General features: G+C 41.6%; 2 protein-coding genes and 1 long non-coding RNA gene across 5 annotated transcripts; 1 reads left to right on the top strand and 2 right to left on the bottom strand.

Annotated features, from left to right (window-relative positions):
• Positions 1 to 829: 829 nt before the first annotated feature.
• Positions 830 to 26,131, bottom strand: LOC114060987. Its single transcript, XR_003572016.1, has 3 exons — positions 26,110 to 26,131; positions 20,657 to 20,664; positions 830 to 1,235 (listed from the first exon to the last, which is right to left on the bottom strand). It is a non-coding gene; the product is annotated as an uncharacterized LOC114060987 (long non-coding RNA).
• Positions 1,359 to 16,857, bottom strand: SDHA (succinate dehydrogenase complex flavoprotein subunit A). Its single transcript, XM_027890909.1, has 15 exons — positions 16,789 to 16,857; positions 13,217 to 13,303; positions 12,756 to 12,917; positions 11,848 to 11,991; positions 11,551 to 11,715; positions 10,197 to 10,345; positions 8,950 to 9,074; positions 8,087 to 8,255; positions 7,326 to 7,521; positions 6,377 to 6,548; positions 4,925 to 5,043; positions 4,434 to 4,545; positions 3,202 to 3,332; positions 2,536 to 2,649; positions 1,359 to 1,709 (listed from the first exon to the last, which is right to left on the bottom strand). The coding sequence occupies exons 1-15, from the start codon at positions 16,855 to 16,857 to the stop codon at positions 1,623 to 1,625; spliced, it is 2,001 nt and encodes a 666-aa protein (XP_027746710.1). The 3' UTR covers positions 1,359 to 1,622.
• On the top strand, positions 17,031 to 20,050 carry CCDC127 (coiled-coil domain containing 127). 3 transcript variants are annotated; one of them, XM_027890913.1, is made up of 3 exons: positions 17,031 to 17,037; positions 17,880 to 18,008; positions 18,643 to 20,050. In XM_027890913.1, exons 2-3 carry the CDS (start codon positions 17,888 to 17,890, stop codon positions 19,314 to 19,316), a joined length of 795 nt encoding a protein of 264 aa, XP_027746714.1. In that variant the 5' UTR covers positions 17,031 to 17,037; positions 17,880 to 17,887; the 3' UTR covers positions 19,317 to 20,050. The 3 variants fall into 3 exon arrangements, with proteins under 3 accessions (XP_027746714.1, XP_027746715.1, XP_027746713.1); XM_027890914.1 differs by lacking the exon at positions 17,031 to 17,037 and adding an exon at positions 17,585 to 17,619; XM_027890912.1 differs by lacking the exon at positions 17,031 to 17,037 and adding an exon at positions 17,611 to 17,629.
• Positions 26,132 to 26,848: the final 717 nt, after the last annotated feature.

Raw genomic sequence — 26,848 nt, 5'->3', positions numbered from 1 at the left:
GCCCACCCCCGCCGAGGCTCCGCCGCGCCCATCGCGGCCGCGGGGGGACGGGCCAGGACGGGCCGGGCCAGCAGGGGGATGCCCGAGAGGTGGCGGGGGCCCAGCGCGGCCCCGGCCAAGGGTAGCGGGGGAGGCGCCAAACAAGCGATTTTCCCACGCTGGACGAAAAAGTATGAGGTTGTCCTGCCTTACTGTAACCTTGTCAAAGATGCACGGAACGTTATCTCCCTTCCCCCGCCCCCCACCCCCCCCGGCGACAGACAAGGCTCCTTCTATTAAAACAAGGCTTTCCCCTTCCTGCCCATGCAAGGGTAGTCCTTCGGCACGCTCCATCTCCCCCTGGTGCGAAGTACAGAAACACTACACGAGCGCAATAAGGTGTATTGAAGTCTTCCACCCAGCACCACCATTTCAACACTTCAGGTTTTCCAAACATTCATTTTTTTTCCCTACAGCAGCCACCATTCAGCAGTAAAAAAACCTTTTTTTTTTTTTTTTTTTTTTGGTCAAACATAGCAAAATGCTTCATTCAATTGCAATACACTTCTGTCATCCAAGAACTGGAAGTTATTCACAGAAACACTCCTAGAAACTGCTCTATTAATGCCTTACAAATTACATCTTGGCACTAAATGCACATTAAATTTGAGTTTGGTAAGCTTTAACATTTAGGCAAGTCTTCTGCCCCTTTGTTCCTCTGCGAGTTAAGAGGAAGTACACACCCACAGCATGCCACAAAAATGGCTTCAGAAGTTCCAGAGTCAGTAAAGATTAACTATTAGTATTACAGTCTAGATTACACAGACTATCGTATTATTCTATTATAGAGGAAGTAAGTAGAAGTCTCATTTCATTCAATAAAACAAAAACATGACAGTAAAAAGTTATAATTACTAGTCCATCATTCTCCTTTTCTTCAGTGTTACTTATAATCAGAAATTATGATGCTTAAGTCCCCACATCACAAAGTTCAGTTATCTCCATTGTGTCTAAAACTACTGTGATGCATTTCACAGAATCACAGGAAGGATGGAAGGGCCCTGTGGAGGCCATCTAGTCCAACCTCTGGGCTAAAGCAAGTTCACCTGAAGCATCACATCCAGGCAGGCTTTTAACTTCTCCAGAGAAGGAGACTCCACAACCTCTCTGAGCAGCCTGTTGCAATGCTCTGCCACCCACTATGTAAAGAAGTTTGTCTTCATTTTCAGACAGAACTTCCTGTGCTTCTGTTTGTGCTGTCACCAGGCCTCACCTTTCTTGTTCTTAAAGCATGGAAATCAACGATACATTCATGATAAAAGCACTGTAATTATATATATATATATATATATATATATATATCAGCATATTCAAACAAATACAAATACAAGACTTGTAATGACTTTATTTAGACACATTTTGTGTTGTCCATGTCAGTTTTGACAGATGGGTGAAAGAACATAAGCTGTCCTGCATTCCATTTTTAATAATTGTACAGTAAGCCACAGCAGAATACAAGCTGGAGAAATGTTTAGTCAGCATTTTCCATTCATTGCTAGTGACAACATTGTTTTTGTTTGCTTGTGCTATACTTATGTACACTGGCCCCCTCTGGGAAAGGGCTTCAAGGGCAATGCACATTACTAGTAGGAGCGGATGGCAGGTGGGACAGTCTGGCAGTCTTCCTCGTTCAAAGTTCTGTCGATCACAGGCCTGTATTTCAAGGTAACCTGAAGTAAAAGGGAGCAGACAAATTTAGGAAAAACAAACGTCCCGCATCTAAACAGGACAGCCTAGCTAACAGGAATGGCCAAATAACACAGATAACAGAACAACTTCATGGATGTTAAGCTAATTTCTCCGTCATTTTCCTTCCACAGAAAATGAACAGTTTGTAACCCACAAGGAACTTTAAAAGTTCCATCACGTTACCACTGACTAAATTCCTTAAAAGCAAAGCCTGACCAGAAACGGTATCAGAAGACTGACTTTAAAAAGGCCTTTGAAAAAAAGTAAACTTTTGGCTAAGACTGCTAGCTCCTAGTTCTTTCATCTAGGAAAGCCGTGGAGATAAGAATGCAGTGGGATTAGTTAAGAGACAGAACTGTGTTTCTTTCTATTCTCAGCAGCTATTCAGGAAGTGAAAGTGTTCTCACTTGTCCCCAAACTAGATTCAAGGAAGGTGAAACGGGCTGGAGAGGAAATAAGAGGATTTAGAGCATGAGATACAAAAAAAACACCCTAAAGGCCAAGACTTCTATAGGGTCACAAAGCAGTTCTATCTTTGAAATACCATAAGGCCATTATGCTAAACAGCAACAACAGGTTTTGTCACCATTAGAAGAGAAAAGCTTTTGAACTAGCCTGACACAACGGGAAACACAATCCCAGCTCAAATAGTAAAGTCACTTCCCAAAGATCAACAGTAACTTCTCCCAGGTATGCCTACTGTTTAGCAACAAAATAAGTTTTGTGACAGTATTATCATGATTTCAAAAGCTGTCTATGAGAGCAGCTGTCTGTTGACAGCAAAAAAGAGCCTCAAGCATCATGTACCTTCCCAGACGGGATATCCACATATGAAAGGGTGTGCTTTCTCCAGTGCTCTTCAAACGGCTTTCGCTGTTGGCCTTGGAGTGGCTTAGAATAATCAAACTCATCTACCCGTAACTAAGAAGAAAATCAGGTTAGTTTAGGCCAGAAGCTATATCTGCAGATCACTTTAAAACCAGACAATTAGTTGCACTTCAATTACAACTGTAACACAATATGTCTCTGAGGAGACAGCAAGCTTTCTTAACACTGCCCGTTTCCAATTTTAAATCCTCAGTCTTAACAAGGGCTTTAAGATAACTTCCCTTGCATAGGACAATTATTCTGTGTATGCAAGTTTATGTCCTGTTTATGCATTCATGATGTATTACTATAGTCCTACTATATTACTATAGAGTCCTCTATATCACTATAGAGAGCTATTGAGCTCTCCAGTCATTCAGATGCACACATTGAACAACTCTTCTCAAGACTGCTGCCCAGTGTTGCATATATTGGTCATTTTATATACAACAAATAAGAACAGATAAAGCAGAACAGATGGAACCCCAAACAAATACTACGCTAATCATAACACTGAAGGCTGTACTTAGAAAAAAATTACAAATTTCAAGTAATACATAACAAGGAAATTCAATCCTACACATGGGTCACAGAAAACGTTTATACCTTATAATCCTCTCTGGCATGGGCACCCCGGGACTCTTTGCGAGCCTCGGCACTATAAATGGTTTGAAGAGCACAAAGCATCAGGTTTTGCAGTTCGAGGGTCTCCACCAAGTCAGTGTTCCACACAATACCTAGAAAAATTTTTTAAAATACTATGGAAAATGGTCTACAAACAAGTCACTCCTCAATTTACTTCTGTCCTATTGCTGATACTTAAAAACTGAGCTACCCAAAGCTCTATATACTGCAGCCACAGTACTCCACAATTACTCCACTGAATTACTCACATTGCCTGCAAAGCTCAGGAATGACTCCAACACTCTAGTTATCATGAATCTTAGAAAAATTACTGTTCTACCAGTCCCTGTTGCATACGTACTACTGAGTCAAAATTACGCCATAGATTCTTGCCTGCAACTCAGTCCCCATGCCTCATTTCAGCCCCTAAGATCTGACTAGATGATAGCTCTTTAAGTATATCCCGAATAGATCCATGCAACAGGGCTTTCCCTTCCCTCCTACCATCTGAGAGAGGAAAATAAATCCTGCGAGTTACACAGGGTCCTTCAAGATGCACACGAGTTCACTTACACATACATATGTCCATTTTGATCCCTATATTCTAAGTTAACACTTTACTTGATGCTTAGCAAGAGCTGTCCAAGAAACCCAGTTCTAGTTTTAGTGTTAGAAAACACATCCAACAGCAATAGCTAAAGAGAAACACATGTAAGTGAACAAAACGTACATCATCAGTTGTACTTAAATAACCAAGTTCTCTTAAGATACACTGCAAGACATAGCAGTATCTGCATGCACTGGGATCTGCTCAGATGAAGAATGAAAACTGTTAACCCTATGAATAGTCTTGCAACTCCCTGGCCTTTTCAGAAAATACTAATGAAGTTCATCATTCCTCTTAATATCAGAACAACTTCACCTCGTATTCTGAGAGAAGAGCAGTTTGTACCTCACACAGTTAAATCCAATTTCAGTCTCTGCTTCTTTCAAAGATTATGCAACCAGAAAACGACCAGTAAGATCAAGTACTTTACTGATTACCATGTTTAGTAAGTAGGGCTCTACAAAATATTTTGAAAGTTTCAAAGTGGTCAAAGTCTTCAGCCAAAATTTCAAGAAATACATAAAGTTTACAGAAAAAAAAACCCCAAACACCAACACTTTTCCCAGAGAGTACTCTGGCCAAGGTGTATTCTTTGCTATCAAATTACCTCTGTCAAAAGTCTTTAGATGAGCCAGATCACCATAAATTTGGCTAAGTTTTTCACAGCCTTCTTGGAGTACAGAACCAGTACGAAATACGGCAGCATGATTTTGCATTGCCTGCAACACAGTAAAACAAAATCAGTTTGATATGCTGCTTATGAACCCATGTAACTTCCTTAGCTCCAACAGAGCTTGCTACAGAGCTGGTTTGACTTCAAACTTGTCTTCAGCCTAAAAAATGCCACATTCTTCTGTTCACCACAAACAAATGAAACCCCACTCTATTATACAGTAAGTAAACCACACAAGAGGAATGACCATGAAGGGAAAAAAGAAATGAACAGAAGACATACAAGCTTTGCTGCACACAGACAGTATTAACACCCACTTTTTACTTCTGCAAAGCAAATCCTGAAGGGCACTTTGCAAAGTGGCCGAACCCCACTGTTGCTTGCAGCTTCTCCCACCCTGTAGCTGAGAGCTCCACCAGACTTACCTTCTGCATGCTAAGTCGCAGTTCTGAAGTTCTTATGCTTCCGTTAGCAAACCTTAATTTGTCAAGATTAGCAACTGACTCTTCACCAGCGTTTGGTTTAATGGGGGGAACTGGCTCTCCTAATAAGAAAGTTTCAGTAAGTTTAGTAGTTTGGCTTGGTTTTGCTTTCTGGCAGTTTCATAGACTAACAACTACTGAAAGATTTGACTAAAACACGATCTGTTTGCTTCCTCTGAGGTACACATTAACTGTAACTTTCCTGAACTCCCACCAATAGTACCCATACACATAAAGTTCTCAGAGGAACATATGAATCCCATTCTTTACTATGACAATCCATAGACATTTTATAGTTTTGGCTAAATTCTGCTGTTCATTTCTTAGAAGCAGCACTTGATGAAAATTCTTCTAAACTATGGAATAAGCTTGTGGTCCTTAACACCTTTTCCTATACTTTCCTTGTCTCCTCACTCCCAAACCTCCCACCTTCCCTTGGATCTGTTAAGGGACCAGTACAGGTCTATAAGCTTGGCAGGTACTTGAGCTCTGCTTCTTAGCTCTAATATTGGAACCTGCGTGTTACTGGGTAACAAATCAAACACAGCATCTTAACAGCACAGTTCACTTCATGTGTAGCTTTGCATTCAGACTAATAAAACCCTTTCTACAATTTCAAACTCTAAGGAGCCACAGAGGGATTCAAATAAACGTGGGCACAAAGCCAACCAAGAGATACCACAAGATCTAAGCCAATTCCATCAGGAACCATCACTCTGCACCTCGTGCAGTCAGACTGAAAAAACAATCAAGTCTTATTATTTTGGACATTAAGCAATGAGAAAACAAATGATTACTGCTGGAATTCAGCTGCTCTGGCAATATAACTGCCACTAACAGTATTTTGTTGGGGGTTGGGGGTGTTGTTTGTTTTTTCAGCTCAGTAACTGTTGCTGAACCAGATTATTTAAAAATATTTAATATTCAGCAGTGAATATTAAATCTCACCAGGGAATGAGATGTTTAGTATCTATGTCTTACCACTTGCATGTGAGTCCTTCTTATAAATCAGCAAGGTGGCAGCAAATTCCACTACACAAAAGTGCCAAGTGTAAGACAGACTACATTTTGATGTAGAAGATGGTATAGGATGTAGAAAAGTCAGTTTTCACATTTAGTATACTGTTTTAATTTGTGAAAAAAACCAACTGTTTTTGCCAATAGCACTGACCCAATTCTAGTTTTAAAAGGATCAACTTACAATGCCAATGTTAATGTCAAAATATTTTCACAGCAAAGAACGTGCCTATAAAAAGCATAAACATCGATTTCTTTCTTTTCTAACAAATAGAGACTATGTCTATCACTCTAAATTTGATTCAGGTAGCAACAACTCTTTGTTGGGCTGAAATGAAATCATAAAGGCAAAAGTTTCTAAAAAAAAGTGAGACTTACCAGGCTTGCATGTATTTGCAATAGTAAGGGCACAAGCACGACCAAAGACCACCAGATCCAGAAGTGAGTTTGCTCCAAGTCTGTTTGCCCCATGGACAGATGCAGAGGCTGCTTCGCCACAAGCATATAAACCAGGTACCACTTTATCCTCGCCATTCACATGTGTAATCACCTGTCATTTCAGACACACAATTAATACTCATTTTTCAAACAATTTATGATATTGCAAACATCCTTATTTGCAAAAGCCATGTGCATGTAAGGATGAAACACAGCAACCTTTAAGTTTTCCGCAACTCTAAACCCATAATCACCTTAGTTCTAAAGGGCAAGTAGTAATACAACAGATGGGACTAAAACCAAAGATTTCTTTATGCATGCTTATGAAAAGTACATGGTGCTGTTTCCCCACAATTCTGCAGCAAGTTGGAAATGCACAGGAATGAAGTCTGATCTGCACACATTTCTAAGGTTAAATTTTACAATAAAATTTAAAAAGTACAATACACGAACAGAAGAATTTAGCTGACATGATCACATGTCACTAACTATAGCTCGTGTCAATTGGAGGAATCTACTTTAGTGTTCAGATCACATGAACTGCAGAGAATTAATACACATTAGCTCAAGTTACAGATTGCAATAGAGCCCCAGTTTGATCACTGTTCAACTATACTATCCTCAACTTGAAAAACAGAATTATTGTCAGATGTGACAGTAACTTCATTTTAGATGCTTCTTGGAACTCCCGCCTCTCCAGACGGACAAACCAGATTGTGGGTTTTTTAAGTATTCTGACATCATCATTATATTACTATTAATAAAGGTATTAGTCATGCTTACATTTATGAAAAGCATTCTTAATGTTTTTATATTTGGAAAATAATTTCCTATTATGATGAGGAGGAGGAAAAAAAAAACAACCCCAAAAGTGATGCATATTACTTACCTGTCCTTTGTAGTTCGTAGGAATGCCTCCCATATTATAATGCACAGTAGGCAGAACAGGGATAGGCTCTTTAGTGACATCAACTCCAGCAAATATCATAGCTGTTTCCGAAATCCCAGGGAGACGGGTTGCTAGCTGCTGTGGTGGCAAGTGGTGCAACTGCAAGTACACATGGTCTTTTTCAGGACCACAACCCCTACCAAAAAAAAAAGGCAACACTGGAATACATAACAGGAATTCACAAACACTAGTGACATTTCTAATTCAGTTTGTTTCTCTTGTGAAAATAAATAATTTTTTTTGTCAAATGTTATCTGACAAAAATTAATATCTAGCATATTAATAAGACTCTTGCACTTGGCAGAATTAAGACCATTTTCCAACTCCCAGCTGTCTTTTCACAATAATTCACAGACTTTAAACCACTATATCTCTGCAGAAATACGTGCAAATTGAAGATAATTAGTCAAGAGAACAGAGCACCAAATTATGTTCCCTGTTTGCAGTAAGAGCAAATACATTAAGAGCAATTGTCTCTAAACACACCAAATTCAAACAGGAGACTCCTAACATCTGTTCTCTTTCAGTATCACTAGGAATTAACAAGAAAAATTTCAGCTTTACATGGGGAGATCAGCTAACACTTATTAAAGCTCACTCTCACAAATCATCATGTGCTTATCAAATGAACTATTGCACCACATACAGTCTAGCATGGTTAAGTATTTATTCTGCAGCTTTGTTAAGAGTCTGCAACTAACCTTCCTTCACGGATTTCTATGGTCATAGAACGAGACACTACATCCCTGGAAGCCAGATCCTTAGCAACAGGTGCGTATCTCTCCATGAACCTTTCACCTTGACTGTTAATCAGAATACCTCCCTCTCCACGACACCCTTCCGTTATAAGGCAGCCAGCCCCATAGATACCTGTTCAACAAAGAAAATACCATCACATGAGATATTTTCTACACAGCTTCGCAATCAGGATGAAAAACACTGAATAAACAATATCTTCTTAATAATAATGCAAGTAAGTCAGAGGGGCAGATTTTATCCCACCCTACATAGAGCACTAGGAGCTGTCCCCCAGGACTACATAGAACCAAGTGCTGTTCCTTTCAAACACTCTTCCTGAAGGGTAAGAAAGTTGATCTGGAACACCGACAGTATTTAAAATATTAAAACTGGAAGCGATCTGCACCCATCAATATGCAAGGAGAATTTTACAATTATTTGCTTATTTTTGTTTCCTCTTCTCTTGTGCTAAAGCAGTACGGGACGACTTCAAATTGTGTGGAATATCACAGCTTACTCAGTTTTCCTTTAGAGGAAGAAGACCTACCGTTAGCCTTCAGCACTGGTCATAACAGAAAACAAAACCACAAACCAACTCATGCACTTGATAATTATCTTAAAAGCAACAGAATTATCACACAAACAATGGAGCTTCATTAACTGGGAAAACCTTAAGTAAGTCAAATGAACACTGGATCCCTATGATTGTAAAATTAAGTAAACAATTAAAAAAAAAAAAACCCACACATTAAAACGAAGCATATAATCAGCTACAAAAGAAATCTAGTTTGCAACTGCTGTTCGAGTATTATTTCATATTCTGTACCTGTAGGGTGAAACTGCACAAATTCCAAGTCCTGGCAAGGAAGCCCAGCTCGTGTGACCATTGCAGTGCCATCACCCGTACTAGTATGAGCAGATGTACAGCTGAAGTAAGTGCGGCCGTACCCACTACAGAACACAAAAGGTAACAGAATCAGCAGGAAGAAAAATTAAAACATCACTCACCTATGATGTTTGCTCAACAGTGGAAACAGAGCAAAGGGTTAATAAGAAAAATGCATAAGGTTTGCCCTCTCCTGCACTAAGTTCAACCAAAAGAAAATAACACCAGTATTGCCCTGTTATGCTCAACCATATTTGAAAATGGCTGATACCATTCAACTTCATTCAAAATATTACTCGCAGTTTTATAAAGAATTGCATATAACAGGGCTTTATATCCTCAATATGGCTCCTAACTTTATATTCTTACATTTAAAAACTTAGTTCTCTAGGTATTAAACATGAATTCTTATGCTGAAAACTAGGTTAGCCTCCAATGTTATTGAGAACTGCCAATAAGCCAAATTTCAGGACAAACTCTCAAAAGAAATATCAATGTACATACTGTACGTACCTCAAAGTGCACAAGTGTGAAAACTGCCTTGGCTTAAAAAAGCAACATCACATATGGCTGTCTCCTATCTATTTCAGTATATAAAATATTTATAAACATATATGTCAAAGAAAAATGTTTAGCTTGGTTGCCTAAGAAGCAAAAGACTAATGTATATAGCACTCTAATAAACATATACAAACTTTGCAACTAAGTATTGTTAAGTTATATTCACATTCTGACAATTTCATCCTAGATCAGCTAGAATTACAATGGTAACAATAATGTCATAGATTCTTCAGAATTTTGACAAAAGCTGTTTTCTAAAGGAAATTTGGGAGTCTACAGATATACACACACATTTGTAGCATTGCAACAATATCTGCTTTGAACAGCATGTTTTAAAAATCAAAGACCAGCTGAATCACACATACCACTCTTACACATTTCTACTTTATGTCAGTGTTCTAGAACTCAAAGTTAGACCTAATACCAAATTTATACTTGGTCACAAAATTAGTACATACCTCCTTTCAGAGAGAATGACTGAATTCAGTTATATTGCTTTTGGGGTGGAGGGAATGAACCTATAACATATCACCTCCACATCGTGGATTCAAATACATGTACAAACACACAGACTTCCAACAGTAACACTCCCAAGTTTCTGTCCCTCACCACAAACATTACATTACCCAGTGGCAATGACTGTGTTCTTTGCCCTAAAACGATGTATGGTGCCATCTTCTATGCAGAGGGCAATAACACCACGACATTCTCCATTCTCCATAAGCAGGTCCAAGGCAAAATATTCAACAAAGTAGCTTGTATCATATCGCAGGGACTGGGGGGAAATTAAAAAGGAAACTTTAGGAAAAATGGAGCATGCAAGTAACCTCTCTTCAAAACTGTCAATGCATGTGGGCTGCCCTGATACAGCAAACACCCTCCACCAACCCTCGAGGAAGACTGTTTGCACTCAAATATCAATAAAAAACTGCTAATTAATCTATTCTAGCTTAGAAAGACAAAAGTAACTACCAAACCACTTAATTCTGAAAAGCCATAGCTAGTCAGCAGGTCTTGTTATTCCACCTCTACATTTGGCAACAGGCTACTCAGCTGCAGGGCTGGATACATGTACAAGCACGTTGTACTTAAGCTCTCCAGGAGGAATGGAATAAATCTCCAGGAGCCTATTATACCAGCAGAAGCAGCGGGCACTAAGTCAAACATTTGTTCATGCCCTCAAGGATCAGAGAAGTGTCTGGCAGCACTGAGCATTTGTATTGCAGCAGCATACACAGTCCAAACCTGGAGAGCAATTAGTTGCCAAGTAAATAAAAAACAGTAGCTACCAAGTACTTAATTTTGGGTTTGAAGCAGCTCACTATGATTTTCAAACAACCAAAACTTTCTTCAGTTATGGTCTGTAGAATCAATAGGCAGAAATGCTGGAGCACTAGTCACTTACTTGCTACAGAGCAAACTCAGAAATGCACAGTGGGCCTTAATCCAGCTACATCTCATCTCCCCCTGCTACCCGTTTGAGTAACAGTGAAACACAATGCTGTCTTGTACTTCTCTTCAGAGTTCCTCAATGCTGCTGTCTCAAATGTTTTGAAAAAAACAGGTTTTGGGAGGAAAATTTACATAAATTCTCTTTGGGTCTATCAACAGACACGGAAGTCCTAAAAGTGCAGATCTACTTCAAACCACAAAGCTAACAGTGTATGCTAATTAACATCCATTGTCTTTGTGAAAGCCATTATATTTACAATCTTTTTATTTATTCTGCTTCTGCTTACTCCTCACAAGAAATTAACATCAACTAGGCTATATCTTTCCACATTGCCTCAGAAAGGAAGGAAACCCAGAACTGTTATAAGCCATTCCCCTGGATTCCTCATTCATATGTGAACAGCTACAGGGGTTTAGGGTTTTTTTGTTTGTTTGTTTGTTTGTTTCAAACTCTAGGGGAAATAAGAAAAAAAAATCATTAACTGTAAATGCAAAAAACCAAACCAAGTTTACTTCACCACTGCTTACCCTGCCATACAGAGTATGTAAGAGTGAGTGTCCTGTCCTGTCTGCAACACAGCAGCATCTGTGCGCCTGTCCTCCTTTTCCAAACTGAAGACTTTGTCCACCAAATGCACGCTGATAGATTTTTCCTTCTTCAGTTCTGCTGAATGGCATGCCATAATTTTCCAGCTGTTGAACCCAAACAGAAGCGTCAGAAGCTCTTGCGCATAACAATCCAAACAGTTATTTTAAGGAGATCTCCTTGGGAGCTAGCCTATGTTATAAACAACTACAGCTGACATCAAATCCAGTGTGTCTCACCTCTATCACCGCAGCTGGGGCTTGCTCAGTCATGTAGTGAATGGCATCCTGGTCACCCAGCCAGTCGGACCCTTTCACTGTGTCATAGAAATGCCACCTCCAGTTGTCATCCTCCATGTTTCCCAGAGCAGCATTGATCCCTCCCTGGAAATAAAAATCCATTTGCCTGGAATTACACTACTGAAATAAGGTTTATCTCATTTCTATTAAAAAATTTTTTAAAATCACACACCACTTATGCAAGTGTGTACAAGAAATACAGTAAAGTCAGATTTCATGTGGTTTTGAAAAACCCGAAATTTCTCAATTTCACTGTGGCTTATCTTGCTGTTTTGTGAAACACAATGAATTACAAACTTACACAGAAGCAGCACTGCATTTTGAAAATGTTTAGAAAAAGGGAAGAAAAAAGAGGCAGTATGGTGAAATGAATACATAAGTGAGGAAATAAAAATTATAAAAACAACTGGAAGAGAGATAAAAAAATGTGTCTTGCAATGTCATTAGGTTGGAAAGACAATGAAAAGTACCTGCTACTTAATGCAAAGTGTGGCAGTGTTCGGATAATGGTTGGGCTCTGTGATCTTAGAGGTCTTTTCCAACCTTAATGATTCTGTGATTCTACGATAAACTGCCCCCCAAAAAAGTTTCAACTAAATATGCAATATTTATAAGAAGAAGCATGGCCTTGATGTTCAAGTGCCCCATCCCTGGAAGTGTTCAAGGACAGACTGGGTGGGGCTCTGAGCAACCTCATCTAGTGCGTGGCACTCCTGTCCATGGCAAGGGTGTTGGAACTGGATAACCTTTAAAGTCCCTTCCTACCCAAACCGTTCCATGATTCTATATCCAAACCAACTTTCTGACAGCAGGCATTTTTTAAACATTTGTTCTACCTCATTTCTCACCTGTGCAGCAACTGTATGAGAGCGGGTGGGAAACAGCTTGGTAACACAGGCTGTATTAAATCCAGCTTCTGATAAACCAAAGGCAGCCCGCAGACCTGCTCCTCCCGCACCCACAACAACTGCATCGAACTCATGGTCCACTACTGGGTATTGTGTAGAAATCTGGAAAAATAAATCAGTTTGTTATAATCACAAATAGTTCGAGCTAGATCAAACAACTTTCATAGAAACACAAGCCATGTAAGTTTACTGATCTTCATAGGCTCTTGCAGCAATTGCTGTATCTGTTACATGCTCTTGGGTAAAAACTATCATTAAAAAAAGCCATGCATTTCAGCACCTCAGTGTCACTACGTACTGGAACACAACACTCCACTGGAAGCCAAGTACCTGGCCGCTACATGCTCTTAAGCATTAAGTGTATTATTTAATCTGTTACGATATAAAAAGTACAAACATACCGAATCAGAAACCTTCGTAGAAGCATTTTTCTTCCCATAGACCGTGAAGTGCAAGTTGCGTGCAGGAGTCTGGCATGCCGCTGGCCACTGCGGAAAGAAGCCAAGACAACCATTATAGAACAAGTGTTTCCACAGGGAAGACTCTGGGCATTCTCAGCTACCCTGTGTTTATAACAAATCTTCACTTAACCACTGATACCATGCACACAAGACTATTGCATCAATACATTTTAGAGCTACATGCAATGAAGTTCTGGCTTTCCATGATCACACTGAGAATAAAAAGCAGGAAAGTATTAGGTTTTGACTGGATGAGAGAACACCCTGTAATTAACAAGATGTCACAGACTATCCATTATGTACTTCACTAACAGTGACCAGTCTCTCAGACTTATCTGAGGCAGCACCAACAGAAGAATATGTTTGTAAATAATGCTGTAGTATTCTTCCATCTTTTTTCATAATTAAGCAAAGATGAAGACAGCACTATAGGAACCACGGGAAGAAATGGAAAATACCTCTCATATCGAGCAATCATCATAATTTAAATTATTTCAGGTAGTCAGAGTAATGAAGTCTGAAAAAAATAGGTTGTAGGGAATGCTGTTCCAGCTGAGCATTTCTTCAAAACTCAGAGACATTTCTCTTTTCTCATGCTTTTATTAAATTAGTGACCCATTTAGAAACATTTATTAATACTTAAATGAAGCACAGGAACACGAGTTTTACCCTCCTGCAATGTCATTCCCTCTCCCCTGACATGTTCAAAACCAAACCATACAAAAAGCACCGACACCTACTCAGTACTCAGTCTTTGCTTCGATAGATTATAACAATCAGAATTTTAGTCTCCTCCTCTCCAACGTATTGGAACCTGGTGTTCCTTCTTTACGCAGCCCAAAAAATACACCTAACTCAACATGTAGGACTGCTGAGAAGAGAATCACAAAGCCATACTAGTTACCTGCCCAGTGACATCAGCACTTCCCTATTTGAAATGTATCCTAAAATGCAGATATCACTGGAGTGATGTCTGTCTTTTCCAGCAACTGTTACATTCATCGTTCCATCATTCTACAATACGCTAACAAGGAGCTCTTCCCTCCTCATCCATTGCAAATGTCCACCTCTTTCCTCAGCTCTGAAGTGAACTACAGAACACAACTTAGTTTTGTCATTTCTGATAACAGTTTCCTCAAATTATCTTCTTGCATAACAGCAAGTTATACAAGTCTGTGTACTCAGACTTGCTAACATTCACTTCTGGTTTTTACAGTCATCTTAGAGTAAGAGCAATCTTAACATTGCTGTATTACCATGCCTTGGGGCAATTCCATGACCACCTTAACCTCTGTATCAATCTTCTTCATTCATATTCTTCATTCACATGCGGAAACAGATCAGCTAGTCCACTGACAGCCAGATGAAATCTAAGCATCAGACACAATGTACCTGCAAACCAACTTTCCCGAGTCACTGCTCAAGCAGAAATGGGGTCTCCTCTTTGCAGCAAAACCACCTTCACAGGTGCACCCTGTGAGACTCACAGAACTCTACACCACACATCTGAAATGCAGCAGCCACGCATTCTGTAGCAGACACTACTGCCCGTTCCCAAAACATTATTCCAGCAACAGTACAGCTCTTTTTACTGCAATAAATTATTTCTTGCATGTGCACAACAATATATTCGGTTATTGGACTAAGTGATTCAAAGAAAATCTTAACTGTATGTGAAGACAGCACACAAAAAGAGGTCTGCACATACTTGGTATTGTTTACAGAAAGCGTAAATGACTGAAGGGAAAAAAATATAACAGGTTATGCTCTAAAGCCTCAAAAGAAATTGAACCTTTTTTTTCCTCCCCTCAGACTAAACAGCCTACTGCAATCTCCAGTCAGAATTCTGGCACAATACCTTGCAATTGATTTACTTTCTAAAAACCTTTATTATTTCCTGAAGTCACTACCAACAGTTATCAAATACATTTTGCATCAGTGGACTCTGGAACTATATTATTAAAAAACCCCACAAAATATGCAACTTTCTAGCAGATTGCTTTTCTTTTCCCATCTAAGCTTCTGCAAAACATTTTCAGAACTGCTATTCCCATCCACATACACTTGTTTTGTTAGAATTATACATAAGAATTTCTCTTGCCACTGAGTTTTGTTAGAATGAGTCTGAACAAGAGTCCACAAAGCAGAAAAAGATGTTGGAATAAACCTGAAGGAAACATTGATCACAGTAATCCTAAACTGTTATGATACTGGGAAGATTGTGGCCCTTATGAAATCAAAGGTTCAAACAGTTGTGTTTACAGGGTCCTTTTCCCACACACTTACCTTTTGTAACCCCAAGTTCATTATGGATACAGAGTGAGAATAGAGCAAAGAAACTGTAAACTCCCACTTCACCATGGAGAAAAAAAAGCCTTCCTTCAGGATTTGCAGCTTACAGCCCAGCTAGCACAAACCTACCAGATGCCTCAGCAGCCCTTTCCGGCATAATCACCAACCAGTTTCAAGCCACATGCTTGATACGCTGGCTTCCTATGCAGGTCCAGAATCACAGAATCTGTTAGGTTGGAAAAGACTTCTAAGACCATCAAGTCCAACCTACGACTGAACTGGACCATCACAGTGAACAAGACCATAACACCAAGTGCCACATCCAGTCTTTTCTTAAACACCTCCCGGGGGGGTGACTCTACCACCTCCCTGGGCAGCCCAATCCAATGTTTGACCACCCTTTCCGAGAAGAAATTCTTCCTAATGCCCAACCTAAACCTCATCTGGTGCAGTACGCCCTCTCATCCTATCGCTGGTTACCTGGGAGAAGAGGCCAAGCCCCACCTGGCCACAATCTCCTTACAGGTGGTTGTAGAGAGTGATAACGTCACTCCTGAGTTTCCTTTTCTCCAGGCTAAACAGCCAGCTCCCTCAGCCAATCCTCACCAGACTTGAGCTCCAGGCCCTTCACCAACTTCGTTGCCCTTCTCTGGACCTACTCCAGCACCTCAATATGAGGGATCATACACCTGAACTGAGGGGCCCAGAACTGGACACAGCACTCCAGCTGTGGCCTCACCAGCGCTGAGCACAAGAGAAGAATCACTTCCCTGCTCCTGCCGGCCACACTGTTCCTGATACAGAAGGAGCCTGCGGCGACCTTTTTACCCCGGTGCTGGGGCTGCACTTGCCAGGCCCCTCCAGGGCCCGTCCCCGGCACATCCCTTTCCCGAAGCCTCCCTCATTCCCTCAGGACTGCGCTCATGGCCTCAGGCTACGGCGCTCGGGAGGCGCGGCCCGGCCATGCCCACAGCCACCTAACTCCCTGGTATTCCCTCCAGGAGGAGCCTGCCTCCAGGACACGAGCAGCAAGATCGGCGCCGCTTCAAAACAGGCACCGGAAAGACCGAGCCTGGCGAAGGGCGGGGGGAGCCGGGGGCACCGGACGGGTGAAGGTCACGGGGGAGACAGCGGGATCGGGCCGCCGACGGCGGCGGGAGGACAGGGCCAGAGCTGGGCAGCGGCACGGGCAGGGGGCACAGATAAGCAGAAGCACTCACCGCCCGCGAAGTCGCCGCCGGGCGCAGCCAGCGCTTCGCCAGCCCCCGCGCCGCCGCCGCCGCCGCCATCTCGCACCGAGGCCACGGCAAGAGCGAGCGGGCAGGGCGCATGCGCGGGGCTCGGCGGGACACACCAACCGTGCCGGCGGGGCGGGGGGGCGAAGTCACGGGCTCGGTGCTGCCTGAGGAATCCGACCCGACAGCTGAGTGTTTGCTTTGCTAAAACCTGCTTGCGGGTGTGTCTCTTCCGTGAGGAAAGGTTCCTAAACAGCTCCTGCTTTCAGCAGAATTTAAAAAACAAAACAAAACACAAACCCCAAAACGAAACAAAAACCACGAACCTAGAATTGTGTTACTGCCATTATTTCTCCTTGGTGAAATACTGAAAAAATGTAGTTCTCCAGCACTGTAGGATTCGGACTCTCCTATCTTTGACAGTGCCTGACATAGTGTTGCCTAACGAACAGGCCACAATGATCTTTTTTTTTAAAGCTGTGGGAAAGATCGCTTTGTAAACACAAGGTTTGGGCAAAAGGGTGAGGAAAAAACTGTAAAGCATTTTCTCTATGAAACAAAAAACAAACAAACAAACAAACAAACAAAAAAAGGTAGATTCAGTTAATTCGTAGGGTTTAGATGCCACTACCATCTGTGTTCCCCTGCCGGTGTTAATCGAATAAAAAGAGCCCCTTTGGGGCGGGGACGGACAGCGGGTAGCGTCCGTCTGTTATGTCACCCTCCTCGGCTCCCCCCGCTTTGTCTCGGCTGATGGGCCGGCCCGGGAGGGGGCAGGTGAGTGGCAACGCCGGGGGCCCGCGCGCTCCCGGGCTCGTGCGTGGGGGTCGCGCTGGAGGGGGATAGGGTTGGGAATGGGGATAGGGATACGATATGGATATGGGGACGGGCCTGGGATGCCTCCGCGGGGCGGGCCGGGCCGGGTTGGCCGCTCGGAGCTCGGCCAAGCTCCTAAGTGTCGTGGCCGCCGTCCGAGGGGCTCGGGCAGCTTTCCCAGCCCCGCAGCGGGAGGGAATGGTGGCGGTGGGAGCGACCCCTCCGCTGCTGAGGCCGTGTCTCCCCTTTCTACGCCTCAGGTGCCTTCATGAATAACTTAAACGACCCTCCCCACTGGAACATCCAGCCCAATCGGCGCGATCCCGGTGATGACGGGAGCAGATGGAACTACGCCCTGCTGGTCCCCATGCTGGGCTTGGCCGCCTTCCGTAAGTAGCGCCGACCGGGGTCTCGCCCCCAGCCCCGGGCGGGTCTCTGCAGCAGCCCAGGGATAAAGCCGTGCCCTATTTGTGGATTTCCTCAGGTCTTCTTGTTTGTAAACAACCAGCACTGCTCGTAACGCTAAGGCAGTGGCCATTTCTCCTAGGTGGAATGGAATCTATGTTTAATAAGGTTTATAAATAATTTATAAAGTTCTCTCGGAGGAGTGGACACAGGATGTGCTGGAGAGCCCCAGGGTAGCAACCCAGGAAGATGCTGATGCATATTTTTATACTGGACCTGAAAAGTTCTCAGTGTGGTACCTGAATTGGAAACCTCCAGTTTGTTTCTGCATGACTTTTTTTTTCCTTCTTTAATCCAAGTAGTGCAAGTGTTAGCAATAAAAGAATAGGGAATATTTTACTTCGGGGAAAACAAGATCACTTAAAGTGACTTACTGTGAAAGAGGGACCACAGAAGTACACTTTGTGGGGACTTGTAAATAGAAGTAAGTATCACTGGGGAGGGCAGGAGAGAGAGTTACTTACCACTTAGTAGCTTCCCTGGAGGCATAGCTAGTTAATCACACTCATTGTTGTTTTATGTTATACTCGTGTCTGAAGTCTCATTTATATATGGTAGGTTGGATCTGGACCAGAGAATGTCAAAAAGAAATAGAAAGAGAAAAACAAGAGTACCATAAAAAGCACTCATCTTTACAAAAAGACCTGGAAGGCAAATACCGGGATATAATCACGGAGAACCGTCGCGCTCTTGCTCACTTGGAGGTGGAGCTGGAAAAGGAACGCAACAGAACCCTGAGTTACCGTGAAGCCCTCGTGTCCCAGAGCCGCAAACTAGTAGAAGAAAGGAGGTTCCTAGAACAGGAGCAGGAGAAGTTGGAGCGAGAAAAACAAGTCCTCTTGCACTCAGGAGCAGAAGGTACCTTGTACCAGAGTTGCCTGGCAAAGGAAGAAGAGTGGCAAAAGAGAGCCAGTATTTTACTGAAAGAATTTGAAGAGGGACTTAAAGAAAGGCAGGACATCTACTGCAGTCTTGTTGTACCCAGAAGTCAGAGACTAGAAATAGAGAAAAATCTGCTAGTTAAAGCAGCAACTGATCCTGTTGCTCTGGCTTTACATGTGGAAAGTGGCTTAAAAGATATTTTCAAATACGATAACTACTGTGGCAATATGCTGAACAGAAACAAGAGTCAAAATGGAAAGCTTATGTGGCTGTATCTGAGAAACTGGGAACTAGCTGTTGAACTGCAGAAGTTCAAGAGGGTAGAAAAGGCCATGTTAGGAAAACGCTAAGTAGGGGAAGTAATGGGATCCTGCGTGATCCACCGTGCATAAGTAGGGACAATCGCGGTTGTAGTCCGAAGCTGTTAAACAACTCTTCTACTGTGTTGCCATCTCCCCTCCTCACTGCGCTTGTATTTGCATGGGATGTGCGGTGCTGGTGCCTTTCCTTTCACTAACAGCAGACGCTCCGGCGAGCTGTGCATGCTCTTAAACTCTGTGATTGTGTTTGTATTGCAGACTGCAGTGTAGTGTAGAGATAGGCCAGCTTCCACAGGTATCAGAAGCAGCGAAATAGAACTCAGTTTAGAGGGATTTACCTGATTGATGGTCACACTCCATCAACAGAGAAGTGTGGTTTGTCTCCCCCAAGTGCGGTAGCACATTGTGCTCTTTATCCCTGACATTTTACGAGGTATCTTAAGACTATCTTCTTATTATCATCATTATTACCATTTTTCAAAGTTTGTTTAAGCAAGACTGATTTTGAGGCAGATGTTTGGAAGGGACAATGTTTGAGTAAGCTCCTTGATACAAATCCTGCGTGTCTGTACGTACATTCATAGAAGTACGTGCATGTGTGAATGTGTGTGCGTATAAATGTATGTATTAGTATTCTGAGGGGGGGAATAGCATGATCCTGTTTCAAATTCATCAGTCTTGCAGTGTCTTCCAGCTTGATATACAAATAGTACTTTACGAATGAAACACGTAGAAGATGCTAATTAAAATAACACATGAAGAAACAGACTGATGTAAGTCTCCTTGGGCCTTGGGATCCATTCCTGAGTACTAGAGTGCATAAACTTGGAAGTTACATTCTCATCATATTCAAGATAAGTTAAGAATACTTGTATTTTTTTTCTCAGTCAGAGTTTTAGTTGTAACCCAACAATGTGCCTCCATGAGGAATGATGTCACCATGCTGCTGCTTCTGCCTCTCAGGGCAGTGGCTGCTACCTGGTTAGCTTGCAGGAACCTCCTTGAATTACAGCTGTTGCACCTGGCTTTGTTCCTTGGACAGGCCCTGTTTGTTATATGCAGATAGAAACTTAAAAATAGCCTGCACTGGTAGCCACAATCTCCCTCTCCGACTGTCTCCGTTATCCCAGAACTGAATTTCACTTCCCCATAGCCCTTAAATTCTGACCTTACGGTTCATCACTTCGTGTACAGCTGACCACGAAAGCCTACAGATAGACAAGCTTTACCAACTTTTAAGAGGGGAGACTTTTTAATTTTATTAGTAAAAACAAAATAGACACCGTAAAAATAAAATTATAGATAAAGCAAAATAATATAGGAAAATAATCACCTCTAGATTTAAAAAAACAGCATCAACAAGTAAAAACCCCATTGCCTGAAATCTCTTGAAACTTTGAATATACTTTGGCTCCTTTTAGCAGTAGGAACCAATTTTTTTTTCAACAGTGCCATGTATGTTGGATAACTTTTTTCTTCCTCCTTTTTAATCCAGCCTTAGACCTCAGAGGGGCAATGTTTACCCTTCTGTATATAATATCCGGTCTTCTCTGTTACTTGACTTTGATTAGTGTTGGTAGGTTGTCAGCTCTTTAATTAGCAGTTCATTATTTCCTGAGGGCTAGACTTGGTAAACAGGTTTGCTCTAGGCAATCATCTAGAACCATGTCTTGGAAGCAATCCAGCTGTGTGAATGCCCATCCAAGTTTAACAGAACTCTTATAGATGTGGGTTTTTTTCTCTTACTGTTTTCTCCTGGTTTCATTTCAGTCTGGGCACAGAAGACAGCAGATAAATCTTTTGAAATAGTGTGTGCAAGCTAATCCAGTTACTCGGTAAAAATACCTAACATGAAACGAGATTCCTTAACAAAAAAGACGCTCCCCAACTACTCGGTTTTGCAGTTGTGATTTTGCTCACAGTGTTGGTACTAATTATACTGTTGTGTTGATCTGTTAGTATTTTATGTACTAATTTCTTTTAATAAAGTTGTAGTAGACAAAACAAACTTGGAGGAAAAAAAAGAGATCATCACAAACACCAGAAAGGCCACAGTTTGTCTGGATGCGAAGTGTGTGTGGGTTGAGAGATGAGAACACAATTGAGTTACTACTCACGTGTGACTGCCTGAGCCAAGCTGGTGCCCCTGGCCTTATGCACACACCTTAATTGCCGAGTAGAACAAATCAGTTTGAATAACTTACCCCATGTGTAATTCCTTCTGAATGTGGAAAGTGACCATCCAGCTATGGCGCGTTTCACACATCGTTGCAGGCAGTTCAGCCACTCAGCTGACAAATGTCAGACAGGGAATCGATGCCAATGTATTTGAGATTCATGCCTTGAATTTGTACCTCTTAGTATTAAAAGAGCAAAGATTTTACGCTTTTCCACTTTTTTGTAGTTTGTCACTGGTATCACTGAAAATGTTTAAAATTGTAATCAAGAGGGTAAAATATTGTTTTTTCAGTATAAATATATATGTTGAAGCATCATACACTCAATTGTACGGGGTTGGATGCAATAGAGTAAGTGTTACTCACTTTCTCTTTTTTAGAAGTGTCAGTTATTCGTTCAACTAATCACTGAACTATTGTTCATGGACTTTGAAGATCACTGTATAAAGACTGAAGAGTTACTTCAGGAGGCTTTTTAAAAGTGTGTAACTGGTTAAGAAGCAATGGTCCTGTTAGTTTCTACCCAAACCCATGTTTGTGTGTGTGTGATGTATTTTTGAAACATTCACACTTTGTAGCTTTTTATGTTGAAAATGCTAATTTAAGTTTTATCTTGCTCAGCACTGTTATTCTGGATTGGTTAATTGTTTGGAACTGCCCATAAATATATAGTATGCAAGAATAATTTCAAAATATGTAATGAATTTTTTTTTGTTATGAAAATTGTTGCTCACTTGTTAAACAAACAGTAACAATTAATAAAAACCCTTATGTTTTCTGCACTGTTTTTCAGCTTGGACAAGGTGGGTGGGAGGAATGGAATTTACTACTCTATTGCAACTTTCCAAGCTAATTACACCATTTTAGGTTTGACAAATTATACATTTTTTTAATTGGCATGTAAAAAGTATTGGTCTTGGGGCTGAGAAGAGAATGTGTTTCTTAGGAAAGAACACTATCATCACACAGATAAGTGCAACAGCATTAACTAAAAATGTGGGTTTAAAGATGATCGCCCCTCTGAAAGACTGGGTTCATCCTTACAGATAGAATGTGGTGTAGAATATTCTGCCTTCCTCCAGAATCCCTCAGATGGTCTCATTCTGCATGTCAGCTCTTTTTATTTCCCTCCTCTTCGTTCTCCCTATGAAAAACTAAAACCTAGCTGCTCTAGGGCAGTGTTCAGACACTGTAAATCCTTGTTCCCATCACATAAGATCCTCAATGTATTTGTATTTGACACGATCCTTTGCCACCTCCTGGCTCTATAGAGCATACTTTTGAGCACTTGTGTATGGAGAAAACAGTGAGTGATACAAGGCAGAAACTGGTCAGCAGTTCAGGTATTGTGGTAAAATCAAAGGAATTTGAGTTATTGCTGTGATACAGGGATGAAAGTCAAGTTTATGTTTGCAGTTTTGGTGCAGCTGGATATGAAGGCTTTGCTGGTCTGCATGCAAAGGGCACTTGGTCATTAACTGACTGCCTGATCCAGGAGCTTTCCAGCTAATCACTGCATAGCTTAGACAACAGATGGATCTGCTAAGAAGTAACTCACTGGAATTCAGTATAGTTTGGCAATGGGGAAATCAATGGCCACTTCACAACAAAGCAATCAACTGATTGCTGCAGGTTCTTTCCCAGCAGCTGGGGACATGCAGGGTTTTCCCCAGGGAGCTCCTGCTGATAGGCAGGAACTCTGCTCTGTAAGCTGATGGATGGAATCTGTCTGTTAAGATATATTGCTTAATGACTTGGGTTGAAAGATCCAGCACACAGCCAGGGATTTCCCCAAGCAGCTCCTGTTGTCAATTCAGGAATTGACCAAAGCATGCATAATTTTATATAGCCAGTGCAAATCGTTCGTGCTTATGAAAAGATAGGCATGTAAGGCTAACTTTTATTCATAACTGTGTTTCTTACATACCTTACATACCTTAAGATAATCAACAAGAACTGATCATGCATATGCTGTAATGATCACACAGAATTCACCAGAGCAGTCTGGGGAGTCTCAGCCCATCTAGCCGAAGACACCATTGATGAATGTTTGCAACATCAGCAATTGTTGTCTTGGTCAAAAGATCCAATTCCCCCTGTGAGCATTACCCTATGCAAAGTGTCTCGTTAAAAACAGTAGATGTTCTCTCTGTGAATGTGCACAGCAGTATGTTCAGTCAGTAAGGTTTAAGTGTAAGAGTGAGAAACCATTTCTCAACAGGGGAGGAGTTTCAAAATCTTGGAAAGTGGACAAATTGACCTTTTAAGCTGATAACACCTACAAACATTTTGAATAAGATCAAAGAAAAGTAAAACCGCAGCACCTGACCTAGACCAAGTAAGTTTAAAAGGCCTTGTACAGACAGACCCCCTAAGGACTGGTATTAGCAGAACTTTGACTTTACATGTGTACTGGGTAGTATCAAAGAACACAGAACAATATTGATACTGATCAAGCATCTTAATACTTTTTACATGGATTTTGACAACCAGGGTAACAAAAGCTCAGCCTATTAAGGGTCAGTGGGTAACAGAGGCCTTATATCTGAACCTGGGTTCTCTGAGAGCGTACAGTCACTCCAAGTTATCATTCAATATGCTACCAAAAAACCATAAGCCTTGTGGGGAGTATTCACAGAAATGGCCAAGGCCTCCTACTCAGTGACCCATGAGCATATCTTTTGGTCCTGAAGTAAAGAGAACTTTCTGAACATGTGGTCAGATGAAACTTGATCTGTAAGTGTCACTACCATGCCAAAGGATCATGCTAAGCCAATTACCATCAAGGCCACTGTCAAACAAGGGGATCCAATGTCACCAAATCAATCCATTATTCTGCAGCCTAGAAAAACATGGCTATGGATTCCTCCAGAGTAAAACCAGATTACCTCCTTGGCCTTTGTTGATGACTTGGTTTTGCCAAGCAACACATGGGAGAGAATGCAAAACACTGTCTCCCTCACAGCAACCTTCTTGTATTTGCACTGACCTAAAAACCCAGGAGAAATAAATATCATGACTTTTTCATCAACCCCATCCATGACTCTTATACAATTAGTGACTGCAGCCACTGGCAAATGTTCAATATAAATCAAACACAATTGCTCCAGGAGACTCTGAAAAATACCCTGGGTTGAAAATATACCTCTGGATAGAGACATCTAAACCTGAATATTGAAACTTGCTTCTTAGTTTTCTAACATCAGAAAAGCTCTGTCAAAACCTTTACAGAGTGCTGACAACTGTGAAAACGTACCAGGTATCAAGAATTACAAATGTGGTGAACCATGCAGATGTTAAGGGGACAACCTGGACTTTAACATCAGAAGGGCTGTTAAAAAATGATCTCACCTCCCAGCCTGCACATGTGATAGAATACTGGGTAACAGCACTAAAGGTGGTGGCTGACAAGTCACCTGTGTGGCAAGCTTTATTCCAAGTGGACAAGCACAGTAATAGCATATATCGCTATCCTCAAGGTACCATCATGTGAGACATTACTGTGGAAGGAGTTGTGCAAAAAGACTAATTACAGAAAGATTATGGTTAGCCATTGGAGAAAGTCAAAAGATGAAACATTACTGGTAAAATAGCCCTGAAAATGCTAGTTGTTGTGTATGATACTCAGGGCAACCACGAAACAACTGAAAGTAAATGGTGCCTCTGGAAACAAGGAGTCTGCGGATTAGAAGAGTTTGAAGAGAGCTGAGGGATTGTGACACCTGTAGTGGTGGCCATTCACAGTCATGCACCCCAACAGCCCTCTGTGCTGATACCAGCCCGAGCTGTCCAGCTGCTGAAAAAAATGCCTCTTCACTCTATTCTGAGTGGTTTATATTTCTCTAAACTTGACTTACACAATCACAATGAAATCCTCAAGTACGGAGGTTGGTGCTTCGTATCACTGGTTGCTGCCTCCCCCTTGTGGCTAATGGGTCTTCGAGCCGGCAGCCTCAACAGCACCTTCTGCTCCCATGAGCAATTCTGGAGCACATCTCCAATGCTACACAGTCAGACCCCTCTGGCCCAAACACCACTGAAGCATAATAACAAGAAAGAGGAGGAAAACCACGGTGTTCAGTGACCAAGACAGAATGAACTTTCCTCCGCCAAAGAGGGTACTAGAGTAGATCTCCGTGCAAAGGTGGTATGCAACAGTTGGATGTAGTTTGGCACCTGGTTAGCATTTCATTGAATATTACAGCACTGGAAAGGAAAATAGTAACAAACTTGATTAAAGAACACTGTTCATTGCTTAATTAAAGTAGCAAGCAACAACCTATAGCTGTTAACATGTTCTGCTGCCTGCTAGAGAGGAGATGTTTGGTGAGACAGATCCAAGCAATAGCACTTAACTGGCTAAGAAATTTAGGGGGTTTCTGGGCATCATAAAGTCATAGAATGGTTTGGGTTGAAAGGGACTTTTAAAGCTCATCTATTCCAACCCATCTGCAATGAGCAGGGACATCTTCAACTAGATCAGGTTGCTCAGAGCCCTGTCCAACCTGATCTTGAGTATTTCCAGGGATGGAGCATCTACCACCTCTTTGGGCAACCTGTTCCAGTTTTTCACCACCCTAGTGGGGTAAAAAAATTCTTCCTTATATCTAGTCTAAATCAACCCTCTTTTAGTTTAAAACCATTACCCCTTGTCCTGTCACAACAGGCCGTGCTAAAAATTTGTCCCTGTGTTCATATAAGCCTCTTTGAAGTCCTGAAATAAGGTCTCTCCTGAGTATTTTCTTCTCTAGACTGAACAACCCCATCTCTCTCATCCTGTCTTTGTAGGAGAGGTACTCCAGCCCTCTGATCATGAGATCAGATGATTTGGTGCTATCCGCAGAAGTATTTCTACACCTATGCCCCTTACCTGTATTTTCCCCCAAAGCTATTCCTAAGATGAAATATATTCTTCAAAGATGAAAGCAATATTTTGGTGATCTTTTGACTGTATGCAGTGAAATATTAAGGACAGAACATCTCCCTCCCTGCTGTCAACAAGAAGAACCAAAAAAAGCAGCATGATGCTGCTGGAGCTGATATTACTTTACTGAAATATTTATATATAACATTGAAGTAAGTATTATGGAAACTACCAGTACAGAGAAATATAAGGATTGTGCCTCTTTCTGGGAGATAAAAAGGAGAAAAAGGCCACATGGACATAAGTGTTAGCTCAGTTCTGGATGAACTACGCTAGATACGCTGTTCACAGCTTGTTTCCTTAAATATTTCTGTGGCTCTGCTACTTCCACAATAAACATGAATTTCTAGGTATGTCAGATTGCTGAAGGAAACTCCTTGACATCATACAATCACTCCAGAATGGGATGCTTGTGGAAGTCCCACCTCTGTTGTGTTCCCAATAGCCTGAGACAAATTTCC

The sequence above is a fragment of the Empidonax traillii genome, unplaced genomic scaffold, assembly GCF_003031625.1.
Source record: "Empidonax traillii isolate 1590-97213 ecotype Southwest subspecies unplaced genomic scaffold, ASM303162v1 scaffold303:size634589, whole genome shotgun sequence".
Taxonomy (NCBI): Eukaryota; Metazoa; Chordata; class Aves; order Passeriformes; family Tyrannidae; genus Empidonax; species Empidonax traillii.
Note: the sequence above shows the minus strand (reverse complement) of the source record. Positions and strands in the feature narration are given on the sequence as shown.

Excerpts from the sequence above, each read along its gene's own strand:
- SDHA (XM_027890909.1), bottom strand. The coding sequence starts at position 16,857 with ATGGCGGCGGCGGCGGCGGCGCGGGGGCTGGCGAAGCGCTGGCTGCGC. Across the intron at positions 8,256-8,949 it reads TGTGCAGTTTCACCCTACAG|GTATCTATGGGGCTGGCTGC; the intron begins GTACAGAATATG and ends TTTGTTGAACAG. Across the intron at positions 6,549-7,325 it reads CTACGAACTACAAAGGACAG|GTGATTACACATGTGAATGG; the intron begins GTAAGTAATATG and ends CTGAAATGACAG.
- CCDC127 (XM_027890913.1), top strand. The coding sequence starts at position 17,888 with ATGAATAACTTAAACGACCCTCCCCACTGGAACATCCAGCCCAATCGG. Across the intron at positions 18,009-18,642 it reads GCTGGGCTTGGCCGCCTTCC|GTTGGATCTGGACCAGAGAA; the intron begins GTAAGTAGCGCC and ends TATATATGGTAG.